Below are 21513 nucleotides of genomic sequence, written 5' to 3'. Positions count from 1 at the left end.
TGCATGGCTGGAGATGAGGGAATTGTTGACTTCGTAATAGAGCATATTATCTTACCAGAGTTCACAAGATGCATTTCAAACTGGTTGAGAAATAATGTTCCTTGTTATCACTCTTTTCCTCATTGAAGGGAGTCTTTCCCAGTGGAATACCTCCTAGTTGGTGGTTAGGGGGTTAGGTCCACCCTGATTTCGTTTGTTTTAGTTTTTGTTTTACTGAAGTATATTTGATTTACAATGTTATATTAGTTTTAGGTATCAACATAGTGACTCAATATTTTTATAGATTATACTTCATTCAAAATTATTATGAAATATTGGTTATATTTCCTGCACTGTACACTACATCCTTGTATCTTATTTATTTTATACATAGTAGTTTGTACCTCTTAATCTCCTTCCCCTTTCTCCTCCCCCACCCCTTTCCCCACTGGTAACCACTAGTTTGTCTTGTGTATCTATGAGTCTTTTTCTGTTTTATTATATTCATTCATTTTATTTTTCAGAGTCCACATATAAGTAAAAATATACAGTATTTGTCTTCTTTGTCTGACTTACTTCACTAATTGTAATACCCTCCAGGTCCATCCATGTTGCTGTAAATGGAAAAATTTCATTCTTTTCTCTGGCCGAGTAATAGTCATATGTTGTCTTCTTTATCCATTCGTCTGATGATGGACACTTAGGTTGCTTCCATATCTTGGCTATTGTAAATAGTGCTTCTATAAATTTTGGGGTGCATATATCTTTTCAAATTAGTGTTTTCCTTTTCTTTGGATGTATACCTAGGAGTGGAATTGCTGGGTCATACGGTAGTTCTATTTTTAATTTTTTGAGGAACCAATTTACATTCCCACCAGTGTGTACTAGGGTTGCCTTTTCTCTCTATCCTTGCCAGCATTTATTATTATTTGTCTTTTTGACAATAATAGCTGTTCTAACAGGCGTGAGGTGATATCTCACTATGGTTTTGATTAGCATTTCCCTGATGATTAGTGATGCTGAGCATCTTTTCATGTGCTGGTTGGCCATCTGTATAACTTCTTTGGAAAAAAGTCTATTCAGGTCTTCTGCCCATTTTTTAATTGGATTGTTTGTTTTCTTGACATTGAGTCGTATGAGCTCTTTAATATTTTGGATATTAACCTGTTATCAGACATATCATTTGCAATTATCTTCACTCATTCAGTAGGTTGTCTTTTCATGTTGTTGTTGGTTTCCTTCACTGTGCAAAAGCTTTCAAGTTTAATTTGATGTAGTCTTATTTATCTATTTTTGCTTTTGTTTCTCTTGCCTGCAGAGACAGATCCAAAAAAAATATTGCTAAGATTTATGTCAAGGAATGTACTGCCTGTGTTTTCTTCTAGGAATTTTATGGTTTCCGGTCTTACATTTAGGTCTTTAATCCATTTTGAGTTTATTTTTCTGTATGGTGTGAGAAAATGTTCTAATTTCATTCTTTCACATATACCTGTCCAGTTTTCGCAACACCACTTACTGAAGAGACTGTCTTTTTCCCGCTTTATATTTTTGCTCCTTTGTTGTAGATTAATTGGCCATATGTGCATGGGCTTATTTCTGGGCTCTTTATTCTGTTCCATTGATCTGTGTGTCTGTTTTTGTGCCAGTATCATACTGTTTTGATGACTGTAGTTTTGTAGTATAGTCTGAAGTCTGGGAGCATTATGCTTCCAGATTTGTTCTTTTTTTCTCAACGATTACTTTGGCTCTTCAGGGACTTTTGTTCTTCCATACAAATTTTGGGAGTTTTTGTTCTAGTTCTGTGAAAATGTCATGTGAGTGTTTCGATAGGGATTGTATTGAATCTGTAGATTGCTTTGGGCAGTATGGACATTTTAACAATATTAATGCATGAACACAGAATCTTTCCATTTAATAGTATCATCTTCAGTTCCTTTTATCAGTGCCTTATGTTTTTAGGGTATAGGTCTTTCACTTCACTGGGTGAGTTTATTCCTAGATATTTTATTGTTTTTGATGTGATTGTAAATGGGATGATTTCTTACTTTCTCTGTCTGATAGTTCATTATTTGTGTATAGAAAAGCAACAGATTTCTGTATTAATCTTGTATCCTGAAACTTTAGCGAATTCATTTATTTGTTCTAATAGGTTTTTTTTGGTGGAGACTGTAGTGTTTTCTATATATAGTATCATGTCATCTGCAGATAGTAACAGTTTGACTTCTTCCATTCCAATTTGAATGCCTTTTAATTCTTTTTCTTGTCTGAGTGCTGTGGCTAGGACTTCCAATACTATGTTAAATAGAAATGGTGAGAGTGGGCATCCTTGTCTTGATCCTAATTGTAGAGGAAAAACTTTGCTTTCCACTGTTGTATATGATGTTAGCTGTGGGCCTTTATTATGTTGAGATATGTTCCCTCTGTACCAACTTTGTTGAGAGTTTTAATTGTGAATGAGTGTTGAATTTTGTCAGATGCTTTTGTTTTTGCATCTATTGAGGTTATCATGTGATTTTTATCCTTCATTTTGTTAATGTGGTATATCACATTGATTGATTTACAGATATTGAATCATTCTTGCATCCCTGGAATAAATCCCACCTGATTATGGTGTATGATCCTTTGTATATGTTATTGAATTCAGTTTGCTAATATTTTGTTGAGAGTTTTTGTGTCTATATTTATCAGGAGTATTGGCCTGTAATTTTCTTTTTGTGTAGTGTCTTTGTCTAGTTTTGGTATCAGAGTAATGGTGGCCTCATAGAATGAATTTGGGAGTGTTCCCTCCTCTTCAATTTTCTGGAATAGTTTGAGAAGGATAGGTATTAACTCTTGTTTATATGTTTGGTAGAATTCCACTGTGAAGTTGTCCAGTCCTGGACTTTTGTTTGTTTTGGGAGTATTTTGATTCCTGATTCAATTACAGTACTAGTAATCAGTCTGTTCAGATGATCTATTTCTTCCTGATTTTGTCTTGGAAGATTGTATGTTTCTAGGAATTTATCCATTTCTTCTACATTGTCCAGTTTGTTGGCATACAACTGTTTGTAGTGATTTCTTCTGGTTTTTTGTATCTCTGTGATATAGTTTGTTATTTCTCCTCTTTCGTTTCTTATTTTATTTGGGTCTTTTCTATTTTCTTGATGAGTCTAGCTAAAAGCTTATAAATTTTGTTTATCTTTTCAAAAACCATCTTTTGCTTTTATCGATCTTTTCTATTTTTTAATCTCTATTTTATTTTCTCTCTGATCTTTATTATTTCTTTCCTTCTGCTGATTTTGGGCTCTTTGTTCTTTGTCTGATCCCTTCAGATGGTAGATTAGGTTGTTTGAGATTTTTTGTTTGTTTCTTTCTTGAGGTATGCCTGTATCACTGTTAACTTTCCTCTTAGGACTGCTTTTGCTGTGTCCCATAGATTTTGGAAAGTTGTGTTTTTATTTTCATTTGTCTCCAGGCATTTTCTGATTTCCTCTTCAGTTTTTTTGTTGACCCCTTGGGTTTTCAGCAGCATGTTGTTTAGCCTCCATGTGTTTGTGTTTTTCTAAGTTTTCTTCCTGTAATTGGTGTCTAGTTTCATACTGCTGTGGTCAGAAAGGATGCTTGATACAATTTCTATCCTCTTAAATTTTTTTGAGACTCGTTTTGTGACCTGGAATGTGATCTATCCTGGAGTATACTCTATGTGCACTTAAAAGGAATGTGTATTCTGCTTTTTTGGATGGAATGTCCTGTAGTTATAAGTCCAACTACTCTAATGTGTCACTTAAGTCTACTGTTTCCTCATTGATTTTCTTTCTGGATGATCTGTCCATTGATGTACGTGGGATGTTGAAGTCCCCTATTATTGTAATATTGTCAATTTCTCTTTTTATGTCTGTTAATATTTGCTTTATAAATTTAGGTGCTCCTATACTAGATGCATATATGTTTATGAACATTATAGCTTCTTCTTGTATTGATCCCTTTATCATTATGTAATGCTCTTCTTTGTCTTTTATTACAGACTTTGTTTTAAAGTCTACTTTGTCTGATATGAGCATTGCTACCCCAGCTTTCTATTCATTTACATTTGCATGCAATATCTTTTTCCATCCCCTAACTTGCAGTGTGTGTGTCCTTAGTTCTGAAGTGAGTCTCCTGTAGGCAGCATGTTTTTTTATTCAGTCAGCCACCCTATGTCTTGATTGGAGCATTTAGTGCATTTTTATTTAAAGTGATTGTTAATAGGTATGTACTTAATGCCATTTTGTTATTTGTTTTCTGATTGTTTTTGTAGTTCTTCTCTATTCTTTTCTTCTTCTTATGGTCTCTTCCCTTGTGAGTTGATGATTTTCTTTAATGTTATGTTTATGTTCCTTTCTAGTTTTTGTATATATATTGTAGTTTTTTGACTTGTGGTTATCATGCAGTTCATATATATTGATCTATAAGTATATCTATTTATTTTTAACTGGTAGTCCTTTAAGTTCAAACACATTCTAAAAGGTCTACATTTTTTCTCTGCCCCCCCCGCCATGTTTTGTATTTTTGATGTAATATTTTACATCTTCATGTCTGTCCCTTACCTGTTTATTGTAGTTACAGTTGATTTTACATTTTTGTCTTTTAACCTTCATATGAACTTATTTCAGTGGTTGATCCACAGTCTTTACTAGTAGGATTTTTGTCTAGTCTTTACTAGTAGGATATTTGTCTTTACTAGTAGGATTTTCCCCTTCCTATAATTTATCTCTTGATATAGCCTTTTCATTTTCATTTAAAGACTCCTTAACACTTCTTGTAAGATTGGTTTAGTATTGATGAATGTTAGTTTTTGCTTGTCTGAGAAACTCTTTATCTCTCCTTCAGTTCTGAATGTTAGCCTTGCTGGGAGGAGTATCCCAGGTTGTAAATTTTTTCCTTTCAGCACTTTATCTATATCATGCCACTCCCTTCTAGCCTGCAAAGTTTCTGCTGCAAAATCAGTTGATAGCCTTATGGGGGTTCCCTTGTATGTGACTCTTTGTTTTTCTCTTGCCGCCTTTAGAATTCTCTTTTTATCTTTAACTTTTGCCATTTTAATTATGATTATGTCTTGGTGTGGGTCTCTTTGAGTTCATCTTGTTTGGAACTCTCTGTGCTTCTTGTACCTGGATATCTGTTTCCTTCTTCAGGTTTGGGAAGTTTTGAGTCACAGTTTTATCAAATACATTTTCTACCCTTTATTCTCTCTCTTCTCCTTTTGGGAACCCTATAAGTCAAATGTTAGTACGATTGATGTTGTCCCAGAGGTCCCTTAGACCATTCTCATTTTTTAAAATTTGTTTTCCTTTTTGCTGTTCTGATTGGGTGACTTCCATTATTCTGTCTTTCAGATTGCTTATGCATTGTTCTATATCACCTAATCTGTTCATGACATCTAGTGTATTTTCATTTCAGTTATTGTATTCTTCAACTCTGACTGGTTCTTTCCTGTATTTTCTAGTTCTCTGTTGAATTCTCATCATGTTCATCTATTCTTTTCCCCAGTTCAGTTAATATTTTCATTACTATTTCTTTGTACTCTTTTTTTTTTTAAGATGTTGGGGGTAGGAGTTTATTAATTAATTAATTTATTTTTGCTGTGTTGGGTCTTCATTTCTGTGCGAGGGCTTTCTCTAGTTGTGGCAAGCGGGGGCCACTCTTATTTGCGGTGCGCGGGCCTCTCACTATCGTGGCCTCTCTTGTTGCGGAGCACAGGCTCCAGACGCGCAGGCTCAGTAGTTGTGGCTCATGGGCCCAGTTCCTCCGTGTCGTGTGGGATCGTCCCAGACCAGGGCTCGAACCCGTGTCCCCTGCATTAGCAGGTGGATTCTCAACCACTGCGCCACTGGGGAAGCCCCCAGCTTTTCTTTTTTAAACACCTTTTTTTAATTTATTATTTTTGGCTGCATTGGGTCTTTGTTGCTGCACGTGGGCTTTCTCTAGTTGTGGCGAACGGGGGCTTCTCTCTTGTTGCAGAGCACGGGCTCTAGGCATGCGGGCTCAGTAGTTGTGGCTCGCGGGCTCTAGAGCACAGGCTCAGTAGTTGTGGCTCACGGGCCTAGTTGCTCTGTGACATGTGGGATCCTCCCAGACCAGGGCTCAAACCCATGTCCCCTGCATTGGCAGGCAGATTCTCAACCACTGCGCCACCAGGGAAGCCCTCTTTGTACTCTTTGTCAGATAAATTATTTATCTCTGTTTCATTAGCATTTTTTCAGGTATTTTTTTCTTGTTTCATTTTGTCTTCCCATTTTGTTTAACTTTCTTCACCTGTGTGAAATCAGGTGCAACAGTTGCCTGTCCTAGTCTTGATGTCACGTCCTCGTGTGGGACCATTCCTGTGCAGTCTGCGTGAGCCCAGTGGCTTTGGTGGGAGAGCTGGCTTTGGGGTGAGCGTGATCTGCATCTTCCCTCAGGGTGTGCTGGTAGCCACTGCCTTGGTGGGAGGTAGGCCTGGAGTTGGAGGGGCTAGAGCCAGAGCCGGATGCAAGCCAGGGTTGTTGCTGTGCTCGATGACTGTCACTGCTCTGTTGGGGGTGGGAGTGAGGGCAGAGGGGCTGGAGCCGGAGCCCTGAGGGAGCTGGGTTTCTCCTGGGTATGATGGCAGTCTCCATCTTGGTTTGGGACAAGGTCAGGGCCTAAGGTCTTGGGGCTGCACTCCTGTGCTGGTTTCACTTTTTCCCCAGTGTGTGCCCTCAGTTAGAGGCTGGATCAGGGCTGGAGGGGTTAGTGCCATGCCACTGAGCTGCCCCCACCCCTCCTACACTAAGTGTGCACAGAGATCTGTGCTCCAGCGATGGCACTCTCCATCTGAGTGTGAGCAGGGATTCGTGAGCTGGTAATGGTTGCCTCTACCCTGGTCAGAGGCAGGGCCAGGGTTCAAGCCAGCTCCGTTCCCTCCAAGTGTGCACATTCTCGTGGGCAGTGGCAGCCTCTGCCTTAGTGGAGAGCAGTGCTGGAGCAAGAGGGGCTGCAGCAGGAGCCTGGGGAAGGCTGGGGTCACACTGGGATGGTCCCTAGGCATTTTTCAGTCAGCTGTCTCTTTGCTGTCATCGGGAGTAAGCAGATCTGTGCGTGTGCTCTTCAAGAGTGGAGTCTCAGTTCCTCACAGCCCTTATGAGTAAATCCCACTGGTTTTCAAGCCAGCCAAGGGGGCTCGTCTTCCCCATGTCAGACCCAAGGGCTGAGGTGCCTAATACATGGCTTGCACCCCTTGTTCCCCAGGGAGGATCCCTTAGCTTGTGATAGCCCCCTCCTCCTCTGTGTCCCCCACCAGCAGTGTGGCTGCTGACCAGGTCGCTTCTTCTCCCTGCCTGCTCAGCTCCGTGTGGGTCTTCCTTCACAGCCTTGGCTGTAGAAGAGCTATTCTGCTAGTCCCCGGGTCAGTTTCAGTGAGAGAAGCTCTATATGCAGTTGTAGTTTTGATGTGTTCATGAGGGAAGGTGAGCCCAGTGTCGTCCTACTACACCATTTTGATCTCCTCCCCCCCTGGATTATTTTAGTCCTTTCTTTATCCTATGTTAGTACCAAGGAGTAGAGGTATTTTAGGCCAAACACTTAGTGTTCGTCTCGGACAAGATTCAAACATTTTCTGCTGGCATGGTAAGGGAAACCATTCCTTTAGTCCACATCACTATGGATACATATGTAATTATATACCTTATTATTCCAATAGTTGGGACACAGGATAAGTAAAAGCATATTATTAAAAAAAAGATTTACACCTATGTATCTACCATCACAAAAGCTACTGCTAGACTTTGAACTGAAAATTTGAAGAACATTTGCCTGGTTTTAGAGGCTTGGCTTGGAAAAGGGTGAGAAGGCAGATTGTGGGGGGGACATGAGGTGTTAGAAGAATGAGATTTGAACATAGTGAGTACAAGTGAGTACAAGATTTGAATGTAGTTGAGTACAAGAACATGAGTACAAGTCACAGTGCAGAAGTAGTAGAAGGAGATGGAGTTGAGAGCTGGCCAGAGAAACCCTAGTGGGAAAAGAGGCTGAGGAAGAGGGAGAAGTGATAATCCCTCGTGGACTCTCTTGGAGCTTAGGGAGATGAAGTTAGGACAAGAAATGCAAAAAGGAGATGTATTTTTCTAATGGACTAAATGGTGCCCAGTGAGGCCATGCTTTATAAATACCCGTGGAGTCAACTCATGGTAAGATTTTTTTTTTATGAAATGATTAGGGACAACATGGAAGATAGACAGACCTTATAATAAATTTCTTCATGGGTAAAACTAAGGAGGTAAACTAGATGGCCTCTAAGCAGCTTTCAACAATAAAATCTCCTTTAAATAAATCTGATCTGTAGGAAATAGTATTAAAGGAAGGTTTCAATATCATTCTGTCCAAGGCACTGTCACAAGGTCACTTGGCCAGATTGGAATTTTCAGCTTATAAACTATCCTGAGTGAAAAGGATCTGTGGTCTTGGGCCCTGACAAAGGATATCCCTGGCATATATCCCTCAGTGAATGTAAGGAGAGGGGCCATGGGCCACAGGTAAGCTGACTGCCTCTCCAGCTACACCTACATATAAGAGGCCCTCCATTTTGTCCTGGAGGCACTTAGCCCCTTTCAGTGCCTGGTAGATCTTGTAGATTGGGTTTCTCTTCCTGATGGACTTGTGTCCTGGTGTCGGCATCCTTATGTCTTATCAAGAAGGAAAAAAAAAAAAAGAGAAAATTAAGTAGTTAAGTGGCAAAGAAGGAGGCCTATACTGGGACCCCCTGACAGCCCCTTTCTCCCATTCAGAGTGGAAATAATCTGTCTGGAGTATCCCTAGATGCTCAGACATGGTGAGCCAAGTTTTCAGTGATCTACCAAAGACTGCTTCCCCCTGCCAGCTTCCATCATTGTTTGAAATCAGTGTTTCACCTATAGCTCTGCCTGAAAAGTAGAAATGGGCTCTTTCCTGGTGGGTATCTGGTCCCAGTAACTGACTCAGTGCTTGCCCACCCTTCTGTTCCGTGACACCGAAAAGCTAGCACAGGTCAGGAAATGAGATGCTGTCAGGTCAAGCAGGGTGGCCCTCTGGAACCTCTTGAGAGCTTTTTGAAGGCCAGAAGGACCTTCCTGAGGGCTTGACCACAGTTGTCTCCCTGGCGCACAGGGTCAGCTCTCTGCATCTGTATACCCCTGGAGAATGTCACACACTTTCCAAGTCTACATCTGATTCCTGGTATCACTCCTTATTATTGCCCTTCTCAATCTCTTCTTCACCTTCACCCACTGACATGACACACGAGGAGGCAGAAAGTGGGTAGATGTGACCATCATTTCCAACACCCTTCTCAGCCAAGCAGCTGACTTGGGAGAACACCACATCGGACAAGGATGCTTGTAGGCAAAACTATTTAAACTGAAAGGAGTCCAGGGTCCTGTGGCACATAGGGCCTTGATCTCAGACTAGCAGTGTCAGTCTCTCTGGGGCACATGTTGGAAGGGCAGAATCCCAAGCTGTCCTCCAGATCTACTGAATGAGAATCTACATTTTAACAAGATCCTGATTTTAACAAGGTTTGCAGGCACATACAAGTTTGAGAAGCGCTGTTCTGTGACAGTGGTTCTTGACCCTGACTGCAAATTCAAATAACTGGGAAGCTTTTAAAAATACCCGTGCCGAGTCCCCATCTCCATAGATAGATTTAATTGGTCTGGGGTGGACCTGGGAGTTAGTATTCTTAAAGTTCCCCTAGTGATTTTGTAATGTGCAGTCAAGATCGAGCATTACTGCTAGAGAGATACTTGCATATTACCTGGGTCTTGACTGATACTTCTTGATCACTTGGTTAGTTGGCTGGTGACTCCCAACCGGGCCACAGTGTGGCTCAGAAATTTCAGAAGCAGAGATTCTGATCAGTTCTAATCTCAATTAGCCTAACCTATTTCACTCTGTAAGTCCTTCAGGAACTACACCATCTCTGTCAGTTTGCACTCAGTTAGGTGGTTGTTACTTTTAATCACCTTCGTCTGGGGAAACTGGTAATTTATGCGTGAAGTTGAAGGGGATGATTGGAATATCCACATAGAAAAGAAGGTTAGTGATTTTTCCTTGGAAAGAATGAAATTAACAGCAGTAGTGACTAACCCTGTGTGCCAGACTCTATACTTGGCAGTTGACACTTCCCAAGTCATTTATGATCCTCCAGAATCCCAGGAGGAGGGTACTAATACTGTCTCCATGATGTGTAAGAGAAAACTGGAACACGAAGACATTGAGTGCCTCGCCCAGTGAAACAGGTCTATAAGTGGTAAGGCCAAGGTAGGAACCCAGGCAATCAGGCACAGAACTTTTCTCCCAACCGCGGCCGCCCACTGCATCACTAAAGCACTCCTTTGAATTTCTGCTCTCATCCAAGGAAGCTCAGGCTGTGGGAAAAGGTGAGAAAGTAGAATTAGCCCTGAATCTGGACAGAGTAGGTGGCCACTTACATGTTTCCATAGATCCAGAACAGAGGGTTTAGAGAGGGACTCAGAGATAGAGGGACCGCACAATGTGTTGTCCAAGCCTAGACAATGTAAAATTCTGTTCACACTGGCACAGCAGGCATTAACCAGGACTGTCCTAGGCAAACTGAGCTGTGCAATTGCCTTTCTTATAGGTCATCTCATCAGCGAGGAGTTGAAGTCCATTAGTACAGGATACATGGTTGGTTTGTGGCCGGGTGAAGGACACACCCTAGTTTTCTTGATTCCTGTTCCGATGCCCTTCTCCTGTTTTGTATTGCCTGCCCTAATTTTCATCTCTTTTTCGACAACTCTCTCACCAGTGTACCATATCATACCCTCCTATGCTCCTAAACTCCCTGTCCAACACTTTAAAACCAACCAGTAGAGTCACTTCTTGACCACTGTCTCCAGAACAACTTTGCACAAAGTCCCATTTAATGCCTAGAGAGAAGAGGCCTTGAATATTCTCTATTTGTGTTGATTGATCCATTTAATATTGGGGAAGCTAATGGAAATGGGGTATTCAAAGATGGATAAGACATACTTCTACCCCTTAAGAAACTCAGGGTCTAGTGTAAAAACAAATCTCGGGGCAGACCAGGGGAGGCTTCCTAGAAGAGGTGAGTTGAAATGAATGAGTGGGTGTGAGACAGGCAAAGACTGGGGGAAGTGAGAGAGCCCTTGGAGGTGAGAAACATCAATGTGTAGGGAAAACAAGCGGTTCTGTGCTGCTGGGACACAAGTTTAGAAGAAGGAGAGTAAGAGTCAAGGCAGGGACTGGGTCACAGTGTGCCATTCCAAGGGCTTGGATTTTCATCTGATGAGGGAAGCCTTACAGTGCTTTCAGCGGAATAGGACACGGGATAATGTGCTCACATATATAGCTCTGTTTGGTTTTAGGTGATTTAAGTGTTCACTGCCACTGGAATTTTAAATGATCTAATTTCTCTTTTTAATTTCTTAGTTAACCATCTATAATTAAGATCAGTTCAGAATTTAACACATTTATGATCCTATTCTGATGCTATGTAGAACTTTCTACCCATTCTATTCTTAAGGTGTTAAAAATCTAGAGAGAAGAGAGAGACGCATAGCCACTGACGGTAGTGTCCGTCGTTCACATGAACATTCACATATGCATGATGCAAATGAGGGTCCACATGCTGATGCCAGCCTGTTTGCTCATTGGGATCCAACTGTAGTGGAAAATTGGATATAGCACTTAAACAATGAAGCTTATTAAAAAGAGCTGTGTGTTGAAAATAGTATTGATTTAAAAAGTTATTGTTCTCTAAGCACTGAGTAATCACTTTTTTTCTCTGCACACTTTCTGCCAAGTTTTAAATGGATTAGTGTCTTTCTTTCTTTCTTTTTTTTTAATATAGACTTGGGGACGGCATCAACAATCTACCCAGAACTTCAAGGAGCCAAAACTAGTTAGAATTAGATGTCAGCACATCTGAAATGTCAACACATTTTTTTCTGGATAATTTCCTGTGATTTGAAATCCCGATTTTTTGAGTCATTTTTAGTATTCCATTTTTTAAGTGTTTGCTTTCAAGGAGGATATTGCCTCTGAGGCTTTCTCAACCAGTTAAATTCTCCAAGAGCAGAAAATATGTGAAAAGGCCAAGTTGCATACTTATTTCTCCAGGGTCTCAGTCTCCTCTCAGAAACACAGACTCTTTTACTGAACCTTCTGAAACTGTCGGCTTTTTTGCATACACAGGCTTATGTTTTCACACCAGTTCATAGATTGGGCGGAAGATGCCACTTCTATTTTAATAGAACAGAATGGCATGTGGGTGTGTGATGTGGGGGACTGTGTGTGACTCTTGCCTTCCTTATATACAAAATCAGAGTGGAGTTCCTGCACTTCTCCTTGGATAGGTAAAAAAATCCTGGATATTTTGCAACCTGACTTTTTCATGGTTACTTTTCTGACAGAAAATATTCTGGAGGTGAGGGCAGTAGGAGAAGCAGGGAGAGAATAAAATCTTCCACTTTGAAATCAACTAAGTTAAGATTGCTTTTTTTCTATGAAGAAGAGACGTGGCTCTGCCTACCTATAATTAGAAAGCTTAGCTTACTGGCATATTCACGTTGCCTAAAACCCCAAGTGAGAATTTCAGTCTCAAGTACAGGGTGTGATTCCACCTGGTGAACACTTTACTAAAGGTTGAGAAGCAACCTCATGAGAGAGGGATGGGAACACATCAGGGAAGGCACTGCTGAGGGTGGAAGAGCTGAGAGGGTCATCTGGATCCATTTCTTTCAAAGAGGAATTCTTGGCATTTAATAACTTGTGAACCTCAAGTCCTCACTTAAGGGAGGGAGAGACCTTGAGTCCGCTTTTTCATGCAGGGGTTGGTGATACCCGTGCTCTCTGGGTCCTAAGCTCTCTACACAAGATGATTTTTAGCCTTAAAGCTAAATGAGGTGTTGTTTGGAGGAGGCGGGGAGATAATTTGATGGGGTCCTTTGAGAAGGTATGAACTTCCCCCAGGCTTTTCCCTTGCCTGCTCTGGACAAAAGCATCAAACATCACTGCCTTCTGCTTTCCTGGTTTCTCCTTCTGTTTCCAGGAGGAGTCAAGAGAGCATACCGAAGAAGTGTTTCTGTAGGTAAGAGAAATGAACTGACCCCATTTCCAGTGGTTGAGCTTCTCTCCAAATAGGTAGATGCCGACGCTAAAGATGTAGCTGAGAGAGAAGAAGGCTGCTAGACCCACTGGGCTGAGTTTGGCAAACACGGGATACACCCATGTACCCGTCTCAGAGTAGATCCATAGAACCCTGCAGAAAATGACAAATCACAGTGATTAGGGCAGCAGGGGAGAAAAGCCATAGTCCCTTCAAGGTCACGGGGGTTCTGGAGTCCAGGCAGAGGAAGAGAAGCCACAGGGGACACTTAACAGCCGAGGTGTTTCCCGAACCTACAGAAGTGAGGATTTTCTGGATAAATAGACTGATTCATTGAGACATTCTGTTTCAGGCGCCGGGCTTGGCTATTTTATCTAATCCGTTAAAACTCAGTGATGGTAAAAGAATATGGGAGAACACTGAACACATCATTAACCAAACAAAATGTATAAGAACGTGAATTATTTCTTTCCCTGAAAGATATGACCTGCTGAGACATTGAACTTGCTAAGGTGGTGCCCATTTGCTCACTCTCAGCCAGACAAGTGGGGTTTGCTTTTCTGTGCCTAGGAGTTAAGTATAGCTTTCCATTAGCTCTCCAAGCCTGTTGGGGTAGGAGAGGCAGAGATTGAGCATTATTACTATAATACAGTAGACCTGGGGTTTAATTATGGGCCTAGATTTCAGCTCGTGGAAATAGCCACGGATAGAGTATTAAGTAGGGATAGATGGATCTCCAGGAGGCTCAGATCCTTCTCATGTGAGGATAGAATATAAATCATTTCTGTCAGCCAAGAGAAGGAAAAGAAATGCTAGGAGAGGAGCCACAATGTCTAAGTGAAGCCTAAAAATGCAGTTTGCTGGAAACAAACTGCACCGGAAGATGCCAAAGTCTGAAATAACTTTTAAAATTAAATACGGGGAAGATGATGTATCAGCTACAGTTTATAATCGGTTAAGAGTATGGAATATGGAACCAGGCTTCTGTGATTTGAATCCTAGTTGTGCTACCTACTAGCTGTGTTACCTTCACTAATTTATTCAACTTTTCTCTCCCCCTACCCTCATGTATAAAATAGGGGTACAAACAGCATACAGCTTATAAGGCTATTGTAAAGATTAAGGGAGTTAATTTAGCACATGTAAATTACATAGAACAGTGCCTGGCAGATTGTAATCATTTTATAAGAGTTTAAAAGCTTCTCTCCTCTGAGGGAATACACAGTGGGTGTCGCCTCAGCAATCTTTCTTTGAGGCTATTCATCTCTTATAAAAATTAGGATAGCCTAGGTTATGCTTCAGAAACAACGTTCATATTTGGATATCCCAGGTTGTCAAAGGAGTTCAGATGGAAGAATGAAATTCTGTGCTTAATGAAACTTTCAGAACCCAAGTGCAATCTTGGTTGTTTCAGATCCTTTAAGTTTGTCAAATGCTTTGTTGGAAGAGAGGGGCTAACGTCAGGGCCAGGACTAGGGTGAGGCAAGGGAGGCACCTATGGCATAAAATTTAAGAAGTCATCTCTGTGCATCAAAGGACACCGTCAACAGAATAAAAAGGCAACTTATAGAATGGGGAAAATATTTGCAAATCATGCATCTGATATGGGATTATTATCCAGAATATATAAAGAACTCCTAGAGCTCAACAACAAAAAATAAACAATCCAATTAAAAATGGACACAAGACTTGAAGAGACATTTCTATGAAGAAGATATACAAGTGACCAACAAACACATGAAAAGATACTTAGTGTCACTAATCGTTAGGGAAATGTGAATCAAAACTATAATGAGATACCACTTCACACCTATTAGGGTATCTTCTATCAAAAAACCCCCAGAGAATATCAAGTGTTGAAGAGGGTGTGGAGAAATTGGAACCCCTGTGCACTGTTGGTAGGAATGTAAGATGGTGTAACTGCTGTGGGAAACAGTATAGCAGTTCCTCAAAAAATTAAACCTAGAATTACCATATGGTCCAGCAATTCCATTTCTGGGTACATACTCCAAAGAATTAAAAGCAAAGGCTCAAAGAGATATTTGTACTCTCATGTTCATAGCAGCATTATTCACAGTAGTTAAAATATGAGAGCAACCCAAGTGTCCATTTAAGGACGAACAGATAAATAAAATGTGGTACAGTTATATACACACAATGGAATATTATGCAACCTTTAAAAGGAAGGAAATCCTGGGACTTCCCTGGTGGTGCAGTGGTTAAGAATCGCCTGCCAATGCAGGGGACATGGGTTTGAGCCCTGGTCCGGGAAGATCCCACATGCCACGGAGCAACTAAGCCCGTGCGCCACAACTACTGAGCCTGTGCTCTAGGACCTGCATGCCACAACTCCTGAGCCCACATGCTGCAACTACTGAAGCCTGCGCGCCTAGAGCCCGTGCTCAGCAGCAAGAGAAGCCAGCACACCTCAACGAAGAGTAGCCCCTGCTCGCCGCAACTAGAGAAAGCCCATGCACAGCAACGAAGACCCAACGCAGCCAAAAATAAATTAAAAAAAAAAAAAAAAAAAAGGAAGGAAATCCTGACATATGCTATAACTTGAATGAAACTTGAGGATATTATGTTAGGTAAAATAAGCCAGTCACAAAAGGACAAATACTGTATGATTTCACTTATATGAAGTACTTAGACTCATCAGATTCATAGAGACAAAGTAGAATGGAGCTGGGGTGAAGGGGCAAGTGGGGAGTTTGGGAAGAAAAACATTCTGGAGAAGGATAGTGGTGATGGCTGCACAACAGTGTTAACATCCTTAATGCCACTAAACTGTACACTTAAAAACTGTAAATTTTATGTTACGTGTATTTTACCACAATAAAAAAGAAAATTTAAGGAGGCGTCAGTCTCAGGGTTCTGCATGTGTAGTATTTATTGTCCCTTGGGCCCTAGTCCTGGCCCTGCTGGTATCACTCTGCTGCCCCAGACTTGTCTAGATGCTACTCTCATGTACTCAAAACTGCACTAGACTGAAAACAAGTAATAACTGTCATCATGGTTACTAATATTAGAGTTCTGTGAGATGTGCATCCATGGGTGCATTTTAGAAGGATGTCCACAGCACTTCTTTCCTGCATGGCTGTCTCTCATGACAGGCCGGACGGACAGAAAGTAAATATCCTCAGGTAGCTAAGGCCAGGAGTTTGGGGTCAGCGAGGAGATCTAAATACGCTCCAAACGGGTGGCGTTAATTAGTTCACTTTGTTTTCTTTATATACTTGAAATTAGGGCTTCCTAGTTTCCATGCACATTTATGTAAGATAGTCTACAAATAAGGACATTTCTCTGGAAGCCTGGAAAGTTTCTGTTTATTTACTTCACTTTTGTTTCCTCCAGCGTAAGGTTTGTAAAGGGAAGTTCCTGAAGTAAGCTAATGAAGTCTGCACTTTCACAGAGAAGGTGCAAAGAAAGTTATAGGTGTGTTAACTGACAGTGGGAAAATTACTGCAAATACAATTAGAGCGTGAGGCATGATTGCAGTCATTTAATGAAGGGCAGTCAGCAGAGAGGCCTGAGTGCAGAGATAGTCATGGTCAGGTGCTATCACCTCTTTACGGCTTCTGGAATATATGTTAAAAGGGGAGAGAGAGAGAGAGGGAAGGGGAGAAGGAAGGAGGGGGGGAAAGAAGGAAGGGAGTGCGGGAGGGAGAGAGGGAAAGGCACTCAGCACGTGTGCAGCTGAACTGTCCTTGTCCTCCATCTCAGTCAATGTCAGCTCTTCCCTAGCTGCCATATATGATCCCATGGAATCATATTTAAATATTTCTGCAGTGGGGGCTTCCCTGGTGGCGCAGTGGTTGAGAGTCCGCCTGCGGACACAGGGGACACGGGTTCGTGCCCCGGTCCGGGAAGATCCCACGTGCCGCGGAGCGGCTGGGCCCGTGAGCCACGGCCGCTGAGCCTGCGCGTCCGGAGCCTGTGCTCCGCAGCGGGAGAGGCCACAACAGTGAGAGGCCTGCGTACAGCAAAAAAAAAAAAAAATTTCTGCAGTGCACTCATTTCATGATCTCAATCCAGGCTCCTTCATCTCCTATAGGTTTCTATAATCGTCTGCTCACTGGGCTTTCTTGCTCACATCAATCCACTTTCCACAATGCAGTAACCCAATAATCTCTCTAAAAGAAAAAAATCGTTCATGGTGCTCCCCTGCTTCCAGTGGATCCACGTTGCTTTAGAAAATACCCTAGCTCCTTCCCCTGGCCTACCTGGCCCTGCCCTGCCCACCCATCCACCCTTCCAGTCTCAGATCTGCAGTCTAACCCTTTCTGTTTCTTGAATGAACCCAGCTCTGCAGCTTCTGGTCTTCACCCATGCTGTTGTCTCTGCTTGGAACACCTCTGCCTTTACCCTTCCTAGGACATACTTCCTGCTCTGTCCCTGGCTGAATCTTACTCATGCTTTGAATTTCAGCTTAAAAGTTAATTTCTCCAGGAAAAATTTCCTGACCATTCTTCCCACAACCCACATTTGGTTAGGTTGTTATGTGCTTCCCCTACCATGAGTTTACCCTTGTTGCATATTTGACTGTCTTTCTCCAGAGCTTCTGGAAGCTCTGTAAGGACTGGGATTTTATCTATTATGTGCATCTGTTTCCCAAATGCTAGGAACATGGCAGGTTCTTTAGTTTTAAATAAATGTCTGTTTAGGTGGCACTACCAGTACCTATGGTTCCTTTTAACTGCTGTTAGCTGTGGCTTCTATAGACAGGTCTCAGCTGCCTGACCCGCCAAGAACACTGCAGCCTCTGAAAACTGGAACGTGTAACCAGTAGCCTTCCAAACTGTAGTTAATTGGATGCTCACATTAATGGAATCACCATCTTCCCAATCCACCAGCTGAAAATTCTGAGAATTATCCTTGATGTTCCCTTTTCATTTGCCCACTACACACCAATTAATCCATAAAACCTATTCTGTTACACCAACAATGTGTCTCAGGTATGTCCCTCATTCCTAATTGTACAGCTATATCCCTCTTCAGGCTCTTCTTATTTCTAACTTGTGTAACAGGCATTTTGGGTAGCTGAGATTTGGGCAGGAAGGATGAAAAGTGTAAATAAGCATTTCCATTCTTAGCCCTCCACCTCCACCCCTCTTCAGTTTGCATGCTGGCTGGCCTGGACCCCAGATGCTGATGATAGGGGAAGTTGTGTGGCATCTTCATGTTTATTTTCATATATTAATTTACATGAGGGCTAGGGAGTCCTTCTGTGGAAAATGAGGCTGGGGTTCTGATCCCCACTAAGATTTTAGGTTGTAAGACAGTGGTGCCATCTAGATGGTCCCAGACTAAGGTCATATTTCAGGAAAGGGCAACAGTGGCTCTGGGAGTGAATTCACATAGTGCGCTAGCGGTAGTAGGAGAGGGTTGTTGGTACCGCGTGTAACAAGGTGGCTGGTCCTGGAACTCAGCTGAATCTGCCCCTCTGGCAGTTTCTAATGGCTTCTGGGCGTAAGATGTGTATATGTGTAAGTGTGCATGTGTAAACGGGTGCACGAATTTAGAGGGTTATTACACTTGGGGTGTCCAGGCAGCTTTGCTCTGGGGCCTCACCTGAGTGAGCATAGAAGAAAGAAATCATCTCTCTTGCCCCATAGGAACTGCTATCGAGAGGTGACTTTAAAAATATCTTTCCCCGGGCTGGGTTACAGCTGTATATCTGTATGATACTTGCACTTGGCATGCAATACCTTACACGCTAGCAGAGACAAATACAGCATCAGCTGATTTCTGGTCTACCAAGAGCAAGGCGGTGGTGCACTGCAGGCCAACTGGGGCTGTTGCAATAGCCAGTAGCATTGTTCTACTTGCACCAACGTAGGAGACTAATGGGCAGTGGCATTGTTGGCAGTGACAGCAGCGGGGGAGGCATGCTAACCTTAAAGCAAGCCCCGTGGAGGTGCTGGATCCAGGAGACTGGGTATTGTGGCTTTACAGTCTGTGTGGGAGGGTGATTCTCAGGACTGTGTACTACATGGGCATGTGTGAGCACTCACTGGATTATTAGAATATTTTAGAGATGGAGGTCCTGGCGGACTGGACCACCTGCAGAAGGGTGTTCCAAGCATCCAGATATGGGATGACACTGGAGCTGTGAAATATCCGTGGATGAAGAATAAACCATTGTGATTGAACTAGATGACTTACGAGCATCCCGGCTAACCTTTATTCGTGTGTTGCTTTATTCTGTTGTGCTTCCCATGTCTTGCCACTTCAATCCATTTTAAGCACTATTGTCAAGATAGTCATTTTAAAGCATAATTGTCTGGCCATGTTACTAAGAATTCTCACTCCTACCTTCATGGCAAACAAACAACAGCAGCAAACACATCTCACATTGTCTGTACCATGTCCAGCCTCCTCCAGCCTGCTGCCTGCAGGACTCTGTGAGCGGGCAGTTTCAGGGTGATTTCCTGTTCGTCTCTTTCACTAGTAGGTCCAGCTAAAGTGAATTGCTAGCCATTGCTTCAACGTGATGTGTGCCCCCTTGGCTTTGCGATTGTGCAGTGTTCGCTTTCTCCCAGTTTTTGCTGCTCCAATCCAGCCAGTCCTTCAGGGCCCAGATCCAGTGACACCTTTCATGAAGTCCTTCCCACGCTGCCCAGTCAGATGTAACTGCTTCCTCCTTGTGTTCCCTTTGGCACCTCGTATTTGTTATGACATTTTATTCCTTCCCATCTCGTGTTCTTATAATTTGTATGCATGGCTCATCTCCACTTACGAGGTACAAACCCCCTACGGGCTGGGGCTTGGCCTTATATAACTTTGCTTTTCCCAGCAGGACCAGCCCTGTGTTAGGGGAAATATTTGTTCAATAAAAGAATGAGTAAGAGCCAGCAGTAGGAACGTTTCTATTTTCCTGCTCCTTAGGAAGAGCTAGGCGATGTGTTTTGGGGTGAGAGAGAAGCGGGGAGTAAGTGAGCTACCATATATATAGATGACTAATGCTTTCCAAAGGAAACGAAAGATTTACAGTTATTACTACTTTGCAAAGCTTTATTTTCCCGCTTAGGGGCCAGCCCTCCAATTTTGCAATCTGATAAATAATAAAAAGCAAGTGCCACATATGAGGCGGTCCCCATGGTCTCGGTGGATATTTTTAGGTCACTGTAACATGGTTCCAGCAGTGAAGTACTTCTCCAGCTCAGGGTTATTGCCGTTTTTTTGACTCATGTTTGTTTCTCACGCTCTCTGTGGCCCGGGACTGTATTCTTTACCTCATTCCTGCTATGCTGTTTCCCCATTTGAGCATCCAAACTGGCACGCCTAACAGCTGACCTATAGCCGCTTCCCTAAAATATCTCCATGGACATCCCCAGCTTGTGGAACTTGTTGCTGACCATCCGTGGCCATGAAGGTGCCTGTGCCCCCAGAGTATTGTGTAAGGGTAGAGGCAGCTGGCAGCAAGGAGTCTGAGCTCCCCTAATTAGGCAACGGACAGGGAGGGAAGCTTCAATCAATAGGGCAGCATAAAACGCCTGCGTACAGGTGTATTTGCTTCACTCCAGCAAACATGAGGCCCTACTGGACAGAACGCTGACTCTGTACTTCACTAGTGATAAGAAAGTCCAAATCCCAAACCACTTCAGCTCCCTGCCAGGGTCTACCCAGTCACATTCCTGCTAGTGATAGGTCTCCATCCCTTCCCTTCATTTGCCCCATTACATCACTGTAACATACCATCAGAGCACAGAGCTGGAAGGAGCAACATGGTGAAAGCATTTAGACTGTAGAGATCATGGTAAAGCTGTTTTGCGTTCTCACCCCTTCAGCATTCAGCAGAGTGTGTTTTACACAAACAGGGAGCTGAACAAATACCTGACCATCTGAATACACGGAAAAGAGAACTGGATTTGGAAATAGAAGTCCTTGAGTTAAGTCTCAGCTTTCATTTTCCCCGGCCACGCGACCTTGGACACGTCATTTAGCCCAGTGGGGCTTCAGGTCTCCGGAGCTGGATGACCTCTGAGTCGCCTTCCACCACCCACCCTCTCTGACTCTTTGCAGATTGATTGATATTGTCATCTGTGGGCCAACATCAACTGTCTTGAGTTACCACAAATGCCACCAACTGATCTCCCTGTCTGATTCCTCTTTAATTTCCGTACTTCGGCCAGCATCATCTTTCTAATCATCTTTCTTACATAAGCCATGTTATTTCACTTCTCTGCTTATAACTTTTGCATAGAAAAGCCCTCATTTTCAAAGTCCAAATTCACTAACTTCTCCCCGTCCTACAGTTCAGCCACGCCCTCAGCTCCTCCAGCCTTTCACAGATGCTATTCCCTCTGCCTGAAGGTCTTTTCCATATCTCTTTTGACTTATTTCTACTTATTCTTTGCATCTCAGCTTAGACACCACTTCCTTTAAGAAGCCAGTCCTCCACATCGCCCAGCACCCTGCGCTTATCCCCG

At 42.5% G+C, this 21513-nt stretch overlaps 1 protein-coding gene across 1 annotated transcript in view; it reads right to left on the bottom strand.

Moving 5' to 3' along the window:
* The window catches only part of ADTRP (androgen dependent TFPI regulating protein), a 70583-nt gene that overhangs the window by 2859 nt on the left and 46211 nt on the right, over positions 1-21513 (bottom strand). Inside the window, exon 6 of the mRNA XM_012534333.3 lies at positions 13083-13234. Coding sequence (XP_012389787.2) covers positions 13083-13234 — 152 coding nt within the window. The remainder of the gene's footprint in view (positions 1-13082; positions 13235-21513) is intronic.

Source organism: Orcinus orca, chromosome 10 (genome assembly GCF_937001465.1).
Source record: "Orcinus orca chromosome 10, mOrcOrc1.1, whole genome shotgun sequence".
NCBI classification, from domain to species: Eukaryota; Metazoa; Chordata; class Mammalia; order Artiodactyla; family Delphinidae; genus Orcinus; species Orcinus orca.
Note: the sequence above shows the minus strand (reverse complement) of the source record. Positions and strands in the feature narration are given on the sequence as shown.